The sequence below is a fragment of a genome, unplaced genomic scaffold (assembly GCF_019419815.1).
Source record: "Pyrus x bretschneideri cultivar Hongxiangsu unplaced genomic scaffold, Pyrus_bretschneideri_v1 Contig11, whole genome shotgun sequence".
Lineage (NCBI taxonomy): Eukaryota > Viridiplantae > Streptophyta > Magnoliopsida > Rosales > Rosaceae > Pyrus > Pyrus x bretschneideri.
This window is the reverse complement of record NW_025999402.1, coordinates 7,628,039-7,644,573: the sequence shown is the minus strand read 5'-3', so window position 1 is coordinate 7,644,573 and position 16,535 is coordinate 7,628,039. Positions and strand designations below refer to the sequence as shown.

The window sequence follows — 16,535 nt, the reverse complement described above, 5'->3', positions numbered from 1 at the left end:
CACATTAAAAAATCTCTTCCACGAACCAATTGCCAGCGAAGCGAGTATCGGGCCACCCGCGCTCACCGGCGTGTGTAGCTAAAGTCCACGCCCATCATAAATTCATATACTCACGGGAAAGACGAAATTAACCTCGACTAGAACCCCAAAAAAACCGAGTCAAAGGACTCGCCCAAAATAAAATCGAAACCCACACCCAAAAATTTCCACTCTCTGAAATCGCAGCTCAGTGGAATAAGAAGAAGACGACGACGAGGAGCACAAAAGGGGAGCTTCCAATTTCTTCACTGATTGATAAGGTTAGGGTTTTCCACTTTGTTTAATTTCAATAATTTTCAATTTTCTAGTTTTAATTTTTTGTGGATAAAATCAACTGTTGTTTGCATTAATTTTAATTTTTCCATGGATTTTGAATGGTAATTAATTGAGTTGGTGATCTGAATGGTATATACGAAAATGATTAATGGGTTTTTGTGTTTCTTTGTCCTGGTTGTGTTTGTGGGGTCTCCATCTCGATGAGGTTCGGGTTAATTAGTAGACTTGGTGACCTGGTTAATCTGTTTTAGTCAATCTTTCGAGTTGATTATTGGTGCTTTGATGGAGTAATAGTTGGGAGTTTTTGGATAAATTGACGGGTTGCATGGAAATTCTGAGACGAATCGGAGTTGTATTGGGTTAGTCGAAATGGCGGTATGGAAAACTATTTAATAGAACATTTTGCAATTGCTCTGGATGGTCAGCAATTATTTTCGGAGTTTTTTTGTTGGTATACATGTGTTCTATAGTGTGTTTGGTCGATTATATAAAAACTGTGGGTTTTGGGCAGTCGGGGAGTTTGAGGTTCTGTGGGTTTTTGGTGCTGTGCGTCGTATAGGGGAAAGAAGTATCACCATTTCATCTGTTATCTTAAGAGCCAATGTTTTTGTTGGTGAATTAGTAGTAAAATGAGTCCCGGCGATATCACAACAGAAAGTGGGAAGAGGTTGGATTGTCAAATTTATTACATTTGAGATGTAAAAACCTTATGTACATACCAATTATATTGATTTGAAGGTTAGCAACTTTAATAGGTCTTAACTCTTAAGTGTCTAATTCATTTATTTTCATTACAGTTGTATTAGGTATTGACAAGTTCATAAAGTTATTCATCATAGGTTGAGAACTGATTACATGATAGAATATTCCTTAACATGTCGAGAAAGCATATCTATTGGATCATCTGTACTGGATATATCACCTTCGTTGTATTGAAAAACTGAAGTGGATAACTAAAACTGAAATGAAGTGTATCATTTATATTCGACAATGCCTTTTGTTCTACAACACTTGCTACGACCAAATATATTCTAAAATTACGGTCACTTTGTAGGAATTCTTTGTTTACATTTATTTGGTGATCAATGATTATTAATTTTTAATACTTGTCTTTGTAGTTGTTTATGCGATGCACCGAGTGGGTAGTTCAGGGAACACAAACAATTCCAGTCGCCCTCGTAAAGAGAAGAGATTAACATATGTGTTGAGTGATGCTGACGACACGAAGGTGAATTGATTCCATGTTTTTTTCCTGATTTCTGTTAATTGATTCCATGCTTTTTTCCTGATTTCTATTTTAAGTTCTGTAATTAAGTTTTTATTTGTTACAAAATATTTTATATTTTAATAAATATATATCTCACTTTTGGACTTAAAAAGCACAACATATATATGACTTTTGTTTTATCTGCATACGTTGCATGAAACTTTTTGCTAGTGTTAAATTATAGATGCTTAACCGTGTTTGGATGGTTTCTGTCTGCAGCATTGTGCCGGCATAAATTCTTTGTCTGTACTGAAGGCATCAGTGTCTGGGTGTGATTACCTGTTTACTGGAAGCCGTGATGGCACACTAAAAAGATGGGCGCTGGCTGAAGATGCTGCTACATGTTCAGCAACCTTTGAGTCTCATGTGGATTGGGTAACCATTTTCTTCCTATGTTTAAACCTAGTTTTGTTTATTTAAAACAAAACTTGCCATTTAAGGTGTGGAGATGTTTAAAATTTGAGATTTCTCCCTTTCTCATGAAAATTGCTGAGATTTACTTGCTCTTCAATTTTGGATGGATTTTTTATTTTTTTTTTCTTCTCGTTTTATTCTAGGATTCATACAACCGATAAGGCTTTGTTGTCGTCGTCGTCTTATTATAATGCAGGGGTGGGGAGTCAGATTATAGCTGAAACTTTCCATGTGGGATGTTTAAACTAGACCAATCAGCATACAAAATGTTAAAAGGGAAAATGAAATGAAAGAATGTGGGGCGCACAAAATACCTTGTGCTGGGCACAACATTAGACTGTTTTTTTTTAAATCAGCGTTGTGTTGTTTGTGCTTGGGTAGCTTCCAGACATGCACTTTTCATACGGTCCTTCTATTACTTTAAAGAAAAATGATATTTAATTTATATTTTACTTTCCTGTGCTTCATGCATAAGTTAAAAATTTATACTTAGAGAGTACTTCTGTTGTGCAGGTTAATGATGCTGTTCTTGCAGGTGATAATACGCTTGTTTCTTGTTCTTCAGATACCACCCTTAAGGTTCACTGGCCTAGATCTTTGTTTTGCTTTGTTTTAATTTTGTAACTTGTGTTTTCTTTTTGGATGTAACTGATTCATTTTTTTTATTCCAACTGTCAAATGGATACATCAGACGTGGAATTGTTTGTCAGGTGGAACTTGTACTAAAACTCTTCGTCAGCATTCTGACTATGTCACATGCCTTGCTTCCGCAGAGAAATATGTAATTTCCTCGTCAAATTTTCATCTGCCTTGTGAATGCATAGGTTCTTGTCATTGCACTCATTCTATATGAAGAGTTTCATGTTCAATTTGATAGTTCAAGTTGTGCTTGGTGGCATCATTGCATATTTTATGGATGACCTGAATCTGCTGACAGTTTAGATTGCATCTTTCTGCTTTCCCTTGAACTTCTTAAATCTGGAATAAGTTCCTACAAGTGTTTGGAGTGATGGGTAACATTTCCTAGGTAGTGATTTTCTGTGTCTGTGGAGGACTCTTTTAGGGATTCTGCTAAAGAGCAGATGATCACCCTTTGGTGATGTGTAGTCTTTGCATTTATTTGGCTTGTTTCGATGAAAAGAAACTAAAGATAAGAGGGGTGAGGTAGATGTCTTTGGAAGAGAAACAGTACTTGGCATCTTTGTGGGCCTGCATTGGCTAGGCATTTTAGGGACACTCTCTTCCTTTTGATTAATCTTGATTTCTTGGGACATATGTTCTAATTGTAATGTTTCTGCTGTTCTTGTATAGTTTATGCACTTAATATGGACGGACATCTTTTCCATATGTATTTGTATACTTTTATCTTGAATATGATATAGGAAAAGAAAATTTCTGATCCTTTTATAGTGTAACGCATTTTAGAGCAATATTGTTGCCTCTGGTGGACTTGGAGGGGAGGTATTTGTATGGGATCTTGAAGCAGCTCTTACTCCGGTTGCAAAGTCAGGTGAATCAATGGAAGATGATAGTTCAACTGTTGTCAATGGTTCTGGAAATGCAATTACTAGTTTACGTACTATCAGCTCTAGCAACAGCATTTCTATGCACACAACTCAGCCACATGGATATGTCCCAATCTCTGCCAAAGGTCATAAGGAATCAGTTTATGCATTGGCAATGAATGATAGTGGATCGCTTCTGGTCTCTGGTGGAACGGAAAAGGTATGTTTTGTTGTCTAGGGTTGGCTGTGTCCTAAATTTATTATTATTATCACGTAGACATGAAACTTTCTGAAAAATCTGCGGAAGTTTGGTTGGATATTTTTAATTTTCCTCTTCTAGTTAGTGTGTGAGGTTAACCAGACAGTGTTAATAACTATTAATTATATCCTGATGCCCTTTAGGTTGTTCGTGTTTGGGATCCAAGAACAGGTTCGAAGAAAATGAAACTAAGAGGGCATACAGATAATATCAGGGCTCTGCTGATTGATTCTACTGGAAGGTTGGTTGGGTAGATTTTTCACAGGCTGTCTTGATTGAGTACTTCAAACAGGATTTCTGTTAACTTTTGGGTCTGGATAGTTCAGTTTGTTGTATCTTTTATAGATGATACAGCAAATGTATTGAACAAGCAAGTCACAATCTTGATTTGATAATGAATGATTTATTCATCTTATTGGGTTGTTTTATGTGCTATATTCATACAATTTGCTTTGGTAACAGTCATTAATAGTTTGTTCTTTCTTTTAATTTCATACAGATTTTGCTTGTCAGGATCTTCTGATTCAATGATCAGGTTGGTATCCACATCTCTTCCAACGCAAACAATTAGCATTCTGTGCAAGTTGAAAGATATAATTGTTTATGTGATAGGAGGTTGGTACTTTATTGCGAATACAGTTCACCAAAGTCTTTCTGTTTTATAGGCTATGGGATCTTGGTCAGCAGCGATGTGTGCATTCTTATGCTGTGCATACAGATTCTGTTTGGGCACTTGCCAGTACCCCAACATTTAGTCATGTATATAGTGGTGGGAGAGACCTTTCTGTGAGTACAGCTCTCTTGTAAATTCTGTTCTCAGACATCATTGGCTGTTCAGGTTTGCTGCTCATTTTTTTTTAATACTGAATTCTGTTTATACCCTCAGTTATACTTGACAGACTTGGCCACCAGAGAGAGTCTCCTGCTTTCCACAGGGGAACATCCCATTTTGCAGTTGGCTTTACATGATGATAGTATCTGGGTTGCAACAACAGATTCTTCAGTTCATAGATGGCCTGCTGAAGGGAGTAATCCCCAGAAGATTATTCAAAGAGGTGGTGCATTCTTGGCTGGAAATTTATCCTTTTCAAGAGCAAGGGTGTCCTTAGAAGGATCAACCCTAGTAAGTATCACTCTGTTCTTTATATTCAAATTTATGTCTTCTTGTTGCATGTGCATGTACCATGCTCTATTTATCATGGTATATATTCGTACCTGTTTCTTCATAAGTCTTATTTGATATTTGCCACGTCAGACCTTTGAGTTTAGGGGATTAATGTTGTTGTGGTTGTTTTCCAGGTCCCTGTTAATAAAGAACCTATATTTACGATTCCTGGAACTCCTGGAATAGTGCAACATGAAATATTAAACAATAGAAGGCATGTCTTGACAAAGGTAATCATGTTGATTTTCTCATATGTTGTTATGACGATGCTCCTGTTTAAAGTTACTTTGACTATCTAGTTTTGTTGTCAAACTATATGTCATTGCTTAATTAAATATTATGAACCAATGTGACCTTGACAGGACACTGCTGATTCAGTGAAGTTGTGGGAGATTACGAGGGGTGTTGTCATTGAGGATTATGGAAAGGTTATATTCCTTTTTTCCTGTACTCTATTATCTGACTAGAATTATATAATAGTGTTAGAGGCAAATGCCTTATTGAGGAACATTATAAGCATCTATACTTATATTGTGTACCATACAGGTCAAATTTGAGGAGAAAAAAGAAGAGCTTTTTGAGATGGTATGCGTCCTAGTCTACAGTGATTTCAGCTTAACAGTGTTGATGAATTTTTATAGTGATTTCTTGACTGGTTCAGGTGAGCATTCCTGCATGGTTCACTGTGGATACCAGACTTGGATGTTTATCTGTACATTTAGATACCCCACAATGCTTTTCAGCGGAGATGTATTCAGCAGACCTTAACATTGTGGGGAAGCCTGAAGATGACAAGGTAGATATAACCTTTACTGTTCTATATTTTTTTCGCCCCCTTTTTTGTGGGTTCTATGATTTCTGTCTTTTTTTCCCCTTAGCTGTGACATTTAACCATTTATTAGTTATGACAAGTCTGTCTACCGATTTATCTATTTTTACGCACCATGACGAAATTGTTTGAGAATTAAGTTTTTGTAATTCTTCAGGTTAATCTAGCGCGAGAAACCCTTAAAGGGCTTTTGGCTCATTGGTTGGCAAAAAGAAAGCAAGGGTTTGGACCACAAGCATCAGCTAATGGGGATGTGTCATCTGGAAAGGATATTACTACTAGAAGTATTACCCATTCAAGAATTGAGGTGGATAGTAATGCTGAAAATGATTCAATGGTCCATCCTCCCTTCGAATTTTCTACAACTTCCCCTCCTTCTGTTATTACTGAGGGCTCTCAGGGAGGCCCATGGAGGAAGAAAATCACTGACCTAGATGGCACTGAAGATGAGAAGGACTTTCCTTGGTGGTGTCTCGATTGTGTGTTGAATAATCGCCTACCCCCTAGAGAAAATACCAAGTAACTTCCTTGCTTTAGTATACTGTTTTTACTTCCTAGCTGAGAATATAAATTCTCCATTCAGTTTTCAGAAGACGAAGGTGTTTATGGATTAAAATAGAATTACTTGCCTGAAATTTGTAGAGTTTTAAGCAATTACAAAAATTAAGTTGTAGAGTTTTAGGGACATCTTTCCATTTTAGTTTTTCCCTGACATTTCTTATTGAAAGATGGGCAGTCTAGCAATAGTCGTTGAAACTAAAGTTACGATCAGAGCGGTCGTGAAATAAAGTAGGAAAGCCATAAGTTCTTGTTTCCTTTCTCTTCAAGGATTCAATGCCTTAATTCCTTCTCTCCGCAATTTCTTCTTTCTTATTCAAAAATTAATAATACTTTCTTTTTTCCTAGATGGTTTTTTATTTTCAATTTGCTAGTGAAGGCATTATGTTTGAAATATTATGTCCTTTTGTGTTATCTTATAGAAGAAAAATTCTTTTGTTAATTTTTCAGGTGCAGTTTTTATCTACATCCATGTGAAGGTTCAACTGTTCAGATCCTCACTCAAGGGAAACTAAGCGCCCCTCGTATTTTACGAATTCATAAAGTAAGTTCTGCGTTTCATGTTAGCTCATGGATGATGGAAGTTCTTCAAGTACTCATTATTGTTGTGTGCGCACCCACATGTATCCTATTTATTTTACTTTACTAATGGGAAGCTTTATGCAGGTTGTTAATTATGTTGTTGAGAAGATGGTCCTTGACAAACCATTGGATAGTGCAAATCCTGATGCCACATTTGCTCCTGGTCTTGCTGGAGGGCCATTGCAGCTATCATCGGTTGGAGATGGATCTTTCCGATCTGGATTGAAGCCATGGCAAAAGCTTAAGCCTTCTATAGAGATATTGTGCAATAATCAGGCAAGTGGACAAACATCTTGGGTGGACGTCTGCATAGTAATTAGCAAATTAAGTCTTTAATAGGTTTCTTTTTGTGGTAATTGAAAGTTTAACGAAACTATAACTGCTAAAAGTTTTAAGACATTGGTAAATGCTTTTTCTGCTTTTGGGATTAGCAGCTAAATGTATTCTTGGTTGAACTTACATGCAATTTACCAGTTCTGTGACTGCTATTGGTTATTACCTATCCTTTTGTTATGCACAGGTCTTGTCCCCAGACATGAGCTTAGCCACGGTGCGGGCTTATATATGGAAGAAATCTGAGGACCTGGTTCTCAATTACAGGGTGATTCAGGGCAGGTGAGTCTCTGCTAGATTCCGGAGGTGAGGTGCATTTGTTATCGCTAATGTGCAAATTTTGGATGTATTAAGATTGATTGAAAATTTGTAGTAAAAAAAACAGCCTTTTCACTTAAGCGGTAGATAGGGATCAGCTCTACCGAGACAGAGCTGTAGCTTAAAGGTTTGTCATTAATACTTGCAGGTGATGTTGTGTTTAAGCTAATGAGAAACGTTGATTCTTCTGGGGTCGCTCGTGGTACACTTGTAAAGTTTGAAAACTAATTGATTGCGGAATCCAGTGCCATTCCCCAAATCTTCCCGAGAAGGCCCCTTGTTGGGCAAAAGGGGGCATCATGATCTTTGTTGCTGATACAGAAGCTTTTGCTGGACGCTGCAGATTTGTCAATTGGTTGTCTGCATGTGGCAGTAGATAGAGTGTTCGACCGGATGAGAAATGAACATGAATTTTCTTCGAACTTCTGAAGAGCCGTATCAGGCACATGGTAATGAAAGATTTGTAGATTTATATTGTCGGTTTCAATACCCAGCCATAGAACACTCTATTGTGAAAGGAATTTTCCTTTGTTTCACAGAATAAGACAGTATCATTCTGCATCATTTCCAGATTTCTTTTTCGTTATCCGCGTGCTACTCCTTCGTGTAGTTTCTTATTTTCAGATACATTCTACAAAATGAAATCCCCAATTTTGCATTATACTGGTTAGAAATTGTTGTATCGTCTGTTAGTTTTTCTTGTTTACTTTGTTTCCCTTGTATATGTAATTTATTATGGAGTTGGAACTGTTCTTTCGTTATTGTAATACTTCAATTCTTGTTTTGGTTGCCGTTGGCGTCGGGCTTGATTTCGTTTGTGCAAGAACATTCCGCTTCTTCGAATCGTTGTACTGTAATGTTTACGTTCTCTGTGTGACTATTTCCGGCTCGGGACTTGCCTGTTCCGTTCATGAGACAATGTAAACGTTCGGCAAGGGACCGAAAGTTCCCCAGTACTCAGCAAACGTTTTATATTCTAATGTCGATAATATCGTTTGTTTAAAAAAAAAAAAAAATTATCTTTTCCTTTATTTTGGCTCAGTAAAACTTTGCTGGAGATATAAGATTGGATAAAAGAAAAATAGTGTCCCGCGCCACCGCGATTTTTGAATTTAAAACATCTCACTTACTAAGGCCATCTCCAATCGAAGGCTGGCCAGAGGGCTCGTTTTGGCCCTTTGGCCCTTCAAGATATTAATATTTTAATAAACAGTACAGAGTCATAGTTGCCCCTATCTCCAACCAAGGACCAGAGGGCTCGTTTTAGTCCTGTCACAAAAAACCATCTCCAACCGAGAGGGACAAATGGCAATAGTATAGAATGTAAAGAATTGAAATAAAATAAGGTAAGACAGTATGAAATGGTGAAAAATATATGAGAAATAGTGTAGGAAAAAAATTAGAAATTAAAAATGAAAAAAAAGGGCTATTAAAAAATAAATAAAAAAGTGGGCTAGGACAAAAAAAGTTCCTAAACCCGAAACCTAAGGTGGGCTGAAAGAACAAAAAAAAATAAAGAAACTGGGCTGGGCAAGTGGAAAAGGGCAAAAAAAAAAAAAAAAAAAAAGACAAACAAAATGGGCTAGCCAGCCGCCTGCCTGCCTGCCTGAAGATGGCCAGCGGGTTGGCCCTCTGGTCCCTTTTTGTCCCGTAGGATCCATAAGTTCTTTGATTTAGTTCTTGGTTAGAGATGATTTTCGGATTTCTGGACTTTTCGGTTGGAGATGGTCTAAACGACCAGCTTTTCATTGTTAAAGCAAATGTAATTGCTCGACAGAAAACCGAAAGTTCCCATATGCGCGTACCCGGCAAGCGTCATATTATAATGCGAACTCGTGTCGACTGCCGAACTTTTGAACGAGTGAAAAGTACTAGAAACAGAAACACATTTTATGGTCCTGGGCCAGTGATGTTGGACTTGGAAAGTTGGAAATGGTCCCATGATCCCATCAGGTTTGGGTTATGTTCCCTTTCTCATTGAAAGGGGTTCGGCTCGAAGTTTGACCACAAATCGTGCTTGCTGATGGTTGTCTTAGGCGGTGGTGGTGATGCGGTAATGGACGTAAGGATAATGCTAGTGAGAATAATTTTTGTAAATTGAATATGAAAGTTAACGATTGCATTACTACTTAACTATTGATTACCGTGCTTATTCTTTTTATTGGTGACGTGTCATTTAGTTTGCAAATTTTGTTAATTTGGCATCACTTTGGAATTTGTTCCATCTGGATTGGTCCTACTTACGCTATCTCCAACCGACCCGACCAAAGGGGTATAGGGCTAAAAATAGTTTGGAATGACACAAAAACTGCCTCTAACCGATGGCTAGGCCAAAGGGTTTGTGGGCCCCACCGGCCCCAAACCTCCAAATCAGGCCAACGGGCTAGCCATTTCCAACTAGCCAGCCAGCCCTCCAACGCCAAATAGTACACCACGAATCATTATAAAAATAATAAGATATGTGTGTTAGAAAATTGATAACTTAAAATATAAAAAATTTCATCACTTACATAAAAACACATATATCACATGTGTTTCCGTCTGAATGAAAATTTTCTCCACCTATGCCAGCCCTTTCCGGCATTGTTGTCTCCATTTGGCAATGACAGTGCCACTTCCCCACTAACTGGTAAGATTGTAACTCGTCTTTTTCATGCAATTCACCAACATTACTGCAAACTCCACAGCGTCAGATGACCCATGTGGCCAAATATCAACCAGAGCAAAATAACAATGGACAAAACTCAACTATTTGGGTCGGCCGCCCAGACCCACATCAGGTACAATCCAGATTATCACTCAATAATATTATTTCCTTATTTTTCTGCACCAAAAAAATTTGCTGGGTTTTGTTAATGCTAAATTAGAGGAAAGTTGAAGACTTTACTTGTTTCACAGGCTATATCTTCCTGTAGTTTATCTGTGTCTGCTTCAAGTTTCAATTTTGTGCCGATTTTTTAGTGTCCCCTACGGTTTGTGTTGTGCTAAATGCATGATTGTGTCTGTTAGAGTGGTTTAAGGGAATGTCCAACTGAATTGGGCAGGTTTTGTTCACTGTGTTAAGGTGTTCCCAAGTGCTAGTTTGTATTGAAAGAGTTCTTTTGCGTTTTGCTTGAAGCCATGGCATCAGTTATAGGCTTTCCGGGTCCTCATTTTTTCGTGTTGAATTCGGAGAATAAGCTTCGGACTCGTGTACTGCAGGTTAAGAGTTTAGGTGGTAAGGATTCACCGGGGTTGTCATCTGAATCTGTTGTTTTGAATGGTGCTTCCGGAATCGAGGAGAGGGAGGAAAGGAGGTCTGTGATTGATAGAGGGAATGGGAGTTTGAGGCTTAAAGTTAAGGAGGAGAAGAGGGTGGAGGATGGTGGTGGTCTTGAAAGTTTGGAACCTTTGTACGATGATGGGTATGGGACTGTCACTGTAAAAGATTATTTTCATGCAAACAAGGAGATGATTAAGCCTGATGGTGGACCTCCCCGATGGTTTTCTCCCATTGAGTGCGGGCGTCCATTGAAGGATTCTCCGATTCTTTTGTTTTTGCCTGGTAATTGTTGCCTTGCCAAAGATGATAAATCATAAGTTGGTTTCTAATGTTGGCACTGTGATTTGCATATAAATGATATATCTATACGTGTAGAGTAGCTAAACAGCATACATCTGAGAAAAATGTGTTTGTTATGTTTCTTAGCGAGTGAAGTTCTGTAGTGCAGAATGTTGTATAATCATTTATGTATTGTGCATATACAGGGCTGGATGGTACTGGATGGGGCCTCATTTTGCACCATAAAGCTCTTGGGAAGTAAGTTTTTCGAATTATTTATTTTGTTGTAGTTTACAAAATTTTGTTCGGATCTTGGGAAGTTGGATAACTTTTATGTTCAGTTTTAAAACAGAACTATGGTTTGTGGGAAATTCCATTCAAATAAATGGTTGTCCTTGTTAGAGAAATATGGTATCGTTAAAAATCAGGTTTTAGCTCTGAAATTGGAGGTAAACTATTTCTAGCAGCTTCTGATATATAATTCGTTGAAATAACGCAGGGCTTTTGAAGTTCGATGCCTGCATATTCCTGTTAATGATCGAACACCATTTGAAGGTGTTAATCTTGATAACACCATTTGAAATTCTTTATATATGTATGAATTATCAGTTTTGTTTTGATAACGTGGCACTCTTAATCAATAATTTCGTTTGGTTTCATCTGTTTAGGGCTGGTGAAATTTGTCGAAGAAACTATACGGCTTGAGCATGCTTCATCTCCAAACAAGCCAATTTACTTGGTAGGAGATTCCTTTGGAGGATGCCTGTCACTTGCCATTGCTGCACGTAATCCTACCATTGATTTAGTACTGACACTAGTCAATCCAGGTTGGTTATAAGTTGTGCAGTCCAATTTTCTTCAACATGTATTTTTGTTATGCTAATGGCAGTGTTGTCAACACACCAACTCAGTCTGACATTTCGGTGTTTTTTATTTTAGCTACATCAGTTGAAAGGTCTCCGCTGCAACCTCTGTTCCCAATCTTGGCTGCTATGCCTGATGAATTACATATTGCTGTTCCCTATCTACTTGGCTTTGTTATGGGTCTGTGATTTGTTGCTCTGAAATCTAATTAACAAAAACATTTATGCTGAAGTGAGATAAGTCATTTCTAATTTGGCCCTTGACTGTGCTTTCAATCCTTGAAAAAGACTCTTTTAGAGCCTGGTACACTCACTGTCTCGGTTAATTGTGTTACTATGATATGTGGAATGCTTATTCTCTTGGGGTGCTGCCAGTCCAGGGATACGGCGTTCATTATCTTCCCTGGACTAAAATGAATGATATAAATACTTGATGTTGTCTTGTTGCAAGTCTTGTTATGAACCTTGACTAATTTTGAGCCCTGTGTCGTAGCCAATGAATTTGTGTCTCAAGTTTCTTACAATCTGAAATGCTAATGTGAGTATTTAGACTGTAGCTTATCACGGGAACAAATCTGATCAATACAATCAGGAATTTTTTAATTAGGAGCCCAGTAACTAAAATGAATTTTACTATCAAATTGTTAATCTAGGAGCAAAAGAGAATATGGTACTTTATATTTGGAATTTGGTGAGGTCAATAAGATTATGATTTCAGTTCACAAGAAAACTCATTTGTGTTGGTCTCCTAGAGACTTGGGTTATTAGCATAATAGCATTATATTAATAGGTTCTATGATTTGAAAGATAAGTTTGCGGATGGTTGAACTAAAGAATTGTTTTGGAAGCTTTTATTGTACTTTTCCTGTTGTTAATTTTTTTGATACGTCGGTAAATTGCATTATCTTGTATTGAATGTTAAGTTGATTGGGAGCCATGTATATTTGTTGGAAGCAGTTTTAAGAACTTTTGGATGTTAGTTTTCCTGGAAAGTTTCATGTGGTGTCATGGTCAGAAACAACTGTTTGCAGTTTCAAGCCCCTACGTTTTCCACTGCCAAATACAAGAATTCTGATGTCACTACTTTAACCTTCTTTCCATCAGGTGATCCAACAAAAATGGCGATGGTTAACATAGAAAATAGACTTCCATCGAGTTTAAAGTTAACACAAATGTCTCGCAATCTGACTGATTTGCTACCATATCTCTCCGTAAGAAGTGCTTTCAATTCCTTTTCTTGAACTTCATTGAAATGTCTACATGTGTGGATTCTACCTTATTTTCAATATTTACTTACTTCCATCATTTCCATCTCAGTCTTTGGCTGATATTATACCGAGGGACACTCTTCTTTGGAAGCTGAAGCTGCTCAAGTCAGCTGCTGCTTATGCAAATTCCCGTCTCCATGCTGTTAAAGCTGAAGTGCTAGTGTTGGCTAGGTTAATAATCACTATAGCCATTGTGTTTCTCTCCCACTCGCATTAAAAATGTTATCGTAAAATTGTACATTTGATATTTTAATTTTTTATAGTAAAAATCATATGTTGGCATTTCAGTGGCAAAGATAACATGGTTCCAAGTCGAGAGGAAGCAGAACGACTGGCACGTTCGTTACAGAATTGTACAGTACGACACTTCAATGACAATGGACATACTCTGTTACTAGTAAGTTAAAAGATGTGTGTATATTTTCAAGTCTGGTGCGATGCTACTGAATTTTCTCTATGCTGCATCAATGATGACAAGTGTAATGACGTGTTTAGCATACGTTGTGAAATCAATGCCCTTAATGATTTTGTTTAAACTGCGTAGATGTAACTATCAACACATTCGACTGATGATGGTGAATTTTATCTTTAAGTTGGCTTCAATTTGTCCGTTGGATAATGGTTAATAACATTAACTTTAAATTAATAACCAAGGTGCATTTCTGGATATGAATTTAGTACACAGTTTTATTTCTTTTCTTGAATATTGTTGAATCTGTTCTTTGAACTCAAAACCTTTTATTAATTCCCAAGTCGGATAAAATCTCTAGTTAAAGAATAAAGATTGAGTTTTGGCTTCAAGAACTCTCTTGGGATATCAATTTCCCATTTGACAATGGACACTAGACTATTACTGTGACAACAATTTTGTTTGCTTTGATGCAAGTTTCGATATACTTTGCTGTTCCTGTGTAATATAAGCTTTACCTTTTCGGGTGCCATTGACTTGTGAAGATGCTAATGTGACTGAATGTGCTCTATTGTCATATTACAGGAAGATGGCGTTAATTTGATGTCAGTTATAAAAGGCACTTACAAATACCGTCGTTCAAGGAAGCATGATTATGTCTCAGATTTTCTTCCTCCTAGTATGTGGGAATTGAAATATACATGTGATGAACAATTCGGGTAATTCGGTTCAACACCTAATACTTTTCTTACATTTGTTTGTTTCATATTCTGTGTTGCAGATTTCCAGGCATGTTAGTTCCAAAATGTATTTGCAGTATAATTGCATCATGTATGGGTTTCACTTGCACCTAACCCGGACCCCACTAAGTTGCATCCATTAACATATTTGTTGATTTGGGGCCAGAGCTGATACTGAAATACATGAATGTCAGATTATTACGCCTATCTACTGCTTCCGTAATGCTCTCAACGTTGGAAGATGGGAAGATTGTGAGAGGTCTTGCTGGAGTTCCAGATGAAGGACCTGTCTTACTTGTTGGTAATCACAATTTATTGGGATTGGAAGTTTATTCTTTAGTTGAAGAATTTTTAAGAGAGAAGAGCATAATGGTTCGTGGAGTAGCACATCCAGCGTTGTTTTGGGGCAAGCACGGGAACTTGGCCCAATTTGACTATCTCAAAATATTCGGCGCAGTACCTGTCACAGCAAAAAACCTATTCAAATTGCTTGCAACAAAATCGCATGTTCTGCTCTATCCTGGTGGTGCACGTGAGGCTCTCCATAACAAGGTGCGCCAAGATTCCAAGAACTTAGTTTTCGATCTGGCATTTTGCACGTTTTAAATGTGTGTGAAATGGATTTTACAAGCACACTTCATTCTTGTTGGTAATTTATCTGTTATAGTTTTGGTTTCCCATGCCTATATGGTGTTTCTTTAATTGGCAGGGTGAAGAATACAAGTTATTCTGGCCTGACCAACCCGAATTTGTGAGAATGGCTGCACGCTTTGGGGCCACAATTGTACCATTTGCGGCTGTAGGAGAAGATGACATGCTAGAAGTAAGCTTGTATTAAACTGTTCTTCCCAAAAAAAATTCTTAACAAAATATGGACCTTGTTTCATAGTGTATGATAAGTTTTATGAAATCTCGCTCGCCTATAGCTTTCAATACTTAACACGCCTTATAATTATTTTCTTCCGATGCCACTCTTTTTTTTTTTCCTTTTCGGAAAACAGATAATGTCACAATGCCATGCCTTGTTTTTACTTTTGAGCTTAACTTCCAGTTAACATTATATTTCGGTTCTTATGTTGGATCTGGCAGTTGGTTGTTGACTACAATGACCTAATGAATATCCCAGTGGTGAGTGACTATCTCAAAGCCGCTAAGCTTGATTCTATAAAAATAAGGTAATAATCTCCGTCTTAATGTTTTCGTGTTCTCCCAACTCTAATCTTAATGGTCGCAAATTGTTAGACTGAGTTATAACGTTTTCTGGTTTATAGGGATGAGTCGAGTGGGGAGGTTGCCAACATACAACTCTTTTTTCCAGGGATTCTACCGAAGATACCAGGACGGTATTACTGTTTGTTTGGGAAGCCCATCGAAACAAAGGGAAAGAAAGAGATCCTGAAAGACAAAGAAAACGCAAACGAATTGTACTTGCAGATACAATCAGACATTGAAAACAGCTTGGCGTACTTAATTAAAAAGCGGGAGGAGGATCCTTATAGGAATGTTTTCGACAGAACAGTATATCGGGCAATGTATCACCATGTAGAGGAAGTTCCAACATTTGAGCCTTGAAATTTTGATTTTGTTGGATACATTCTTCTTGTTTATAGTGTAATTATTTTTCCATGGAAGATGTTTGTGTACTAAAGAAAAGCATCTTCGTCGTTTTCTTCCTCTGCCGAATCTTGCGTCGCAAGAAAACTTGAAATTGGGGTCTGAAACTCTGAGAAGAAACATGAGGAATTTTATGATTCTCATTTTTCATAGTGATATTATCCGTTGGAAATCATAATTCGCGTGACGAACGAGTTCGCATAGGTTTACTACTGAAACTGGGATATTTGATTTCTTATCCGGGGATGAAGAATCAGTCCCAAATTGAAGATTATTTGAAAAAAAATTGGGTCAGATTTTAGCATATGTAAGTAAGTAGCAGGACCACGCTAACCTTCTGTTTGAGATCAAAGATAGCGGTATCCTAGGCCTATCAAGCGTTGTCATGTGTGTTACTTTGCCCACATCCACATGACATTGTGTGATTGACTTAAAATATTGCCATTTTGACGTCTTGATTGCATGTAAGTTCTCAAGACGGAAACATTTGCTATTTTTCTTTTTTGGGTGTGTCAGATTTGTCAAACAGGAAACGAAAGTACGGAATAATATCTC

General features: G+C 37.5%; 2 protein-coding genes across 5 annotated transcripts; both read left to right on the top strand.

Annotated features, from left to right (window-relative positions):
- The first annotated feature begins 142 nt into the window (after window positions 1–142).
- Window positions 143–8,206, top strand: LOC103934045 (WD repeat-containing protein 48 homolog). 3 transcript variants are annotated; one of them, XM_048577135.1, is made up of 19 exons: window positions 143–299; window positions 1,434–1,543; window positions 1,802–1,957; window positions 2,510–2,575; window positions 2,688–2,777; window positions 3,422–3,721; window positions 3,904–4,001; window positions 4,260–4,295; window positions 4,426–4,546; window positions 4,647–4,883; window positions 5,060–5,155; window positions 5,288–5,353; window positions 5,472–5,510; window positions 5,587–5,721; window positions 5,912–6,273; window positions 6,763–6,856; window positions 6,979–7,170; window positions 7,415–7,509; window positions 7,694–8,206. In XM_048577135.1, exons 2-19 carry the CDS (start codon window positions 1,445–1,447, stop codon window positions 7,695–7,697), a joined length of 2,286 nt encoding a protein of 761 aa, XP_048433092.1. In that variant the 5' UTR covers window positions 143–299; window positions 1,434–1,444; the 3' UTR covers window positions 7,698–8,206. The 3 variants fall into 3 exon arrangements, with proteins under 3 accessions (XP_048433092.1, XP_048433093.1, XP_048433091.1); XM_048577136.1 differs by having other exon boundaries at window positions 7,415–7,533; XM_048577134.1 differs by having other exon boundaries at window positions 7,415–8,206.
- A 2,123-nt stretch (window positions 8,207–10,329) lies between these two features.
- LOC103934044 (phytyl ester synthase 1, chloroplastic) lies at window positions 10,330–15,997 on the top strand. Of its 2 annotated transcripts, none has more exons than XM_009343750.3 (13): window positions 10,330–11,089; window positions 11,293–11,344; window positions 11,586–11,641; window positions 11,755–11,913; window positions 12,026–12,130; window positions 13,054–13,160; window positions 13,267–13,388; window positions 13,506–13,614; window positions 14,212–14,345; window positions 14,561–14,918; window positions 15,076–15,189; window positions 15,456–15,541; window positions 15,638–15,997. In XM_009343750.3, the coding sequence occupies exons 1-13, from the start codon at window positions 10,666–10,668 to the stop codon at window positions 15,936–15,938; spliced, it is 2,127 nt and encodes a 708-aa protein (XP_009342025.2). In that variant the 5' UTR covers window positions 10,330–10,665; the 3' UTR covers window positions 15,939–15,997. The 2 variants fall into 2 exon arrangements, with proteins under 2 accessions (XP_009342025.2, XP_048433090.1); XM_048577133.1 differs by having other exon boundaries at window positions 10,876–10,949.
- Window positions 15,998–16,535: the final 538 nt, after the last annotated feature.

Coding starts and splice junctions, on each gene's coding strand:
- LOC103934044 (XM_009343750.3), top strand. CDS start 10,666: ATGGCATCAGTTATAGGCTTTCCGGGTCCTCATTTTTTCGTGTTGAAT. Junction 11,914..12,025: donor ACTGACACTAGTCAATCCAG/GTTGGTTATAAG, acceptor TTTTTATTTTAG/CTACATCAGTTGAAAGGTCT. Junction 15,190..15,455: donor GAGAAGATGACATGCTAGAA/GTAAGCTTGTAT, acceptor TGGATCTGGCAG/TTGGTTGTTGACTACAATGA.
- LOC103934045 (XM_048577135.1), top strand. CDS start 1,445: ATGCACCGAGTGGGTAGTTCAGGGAACACAAACAATTCCAGTCGCCCT. Junction 4,002..4,259: donor CTGATTGATTCTACTGGAAG/GTTGGTTGGGTA, acceptor AATTTCATACAG/ATTTTGCTTGTCAGGATCTT. Junction 5,722..5,911: donor GGAAGCCTGAAGATGACAAG/GTAGATATAACC, acceptor GTAATTCTTCAG/GTTAATCTAGCGCGAGAAAC.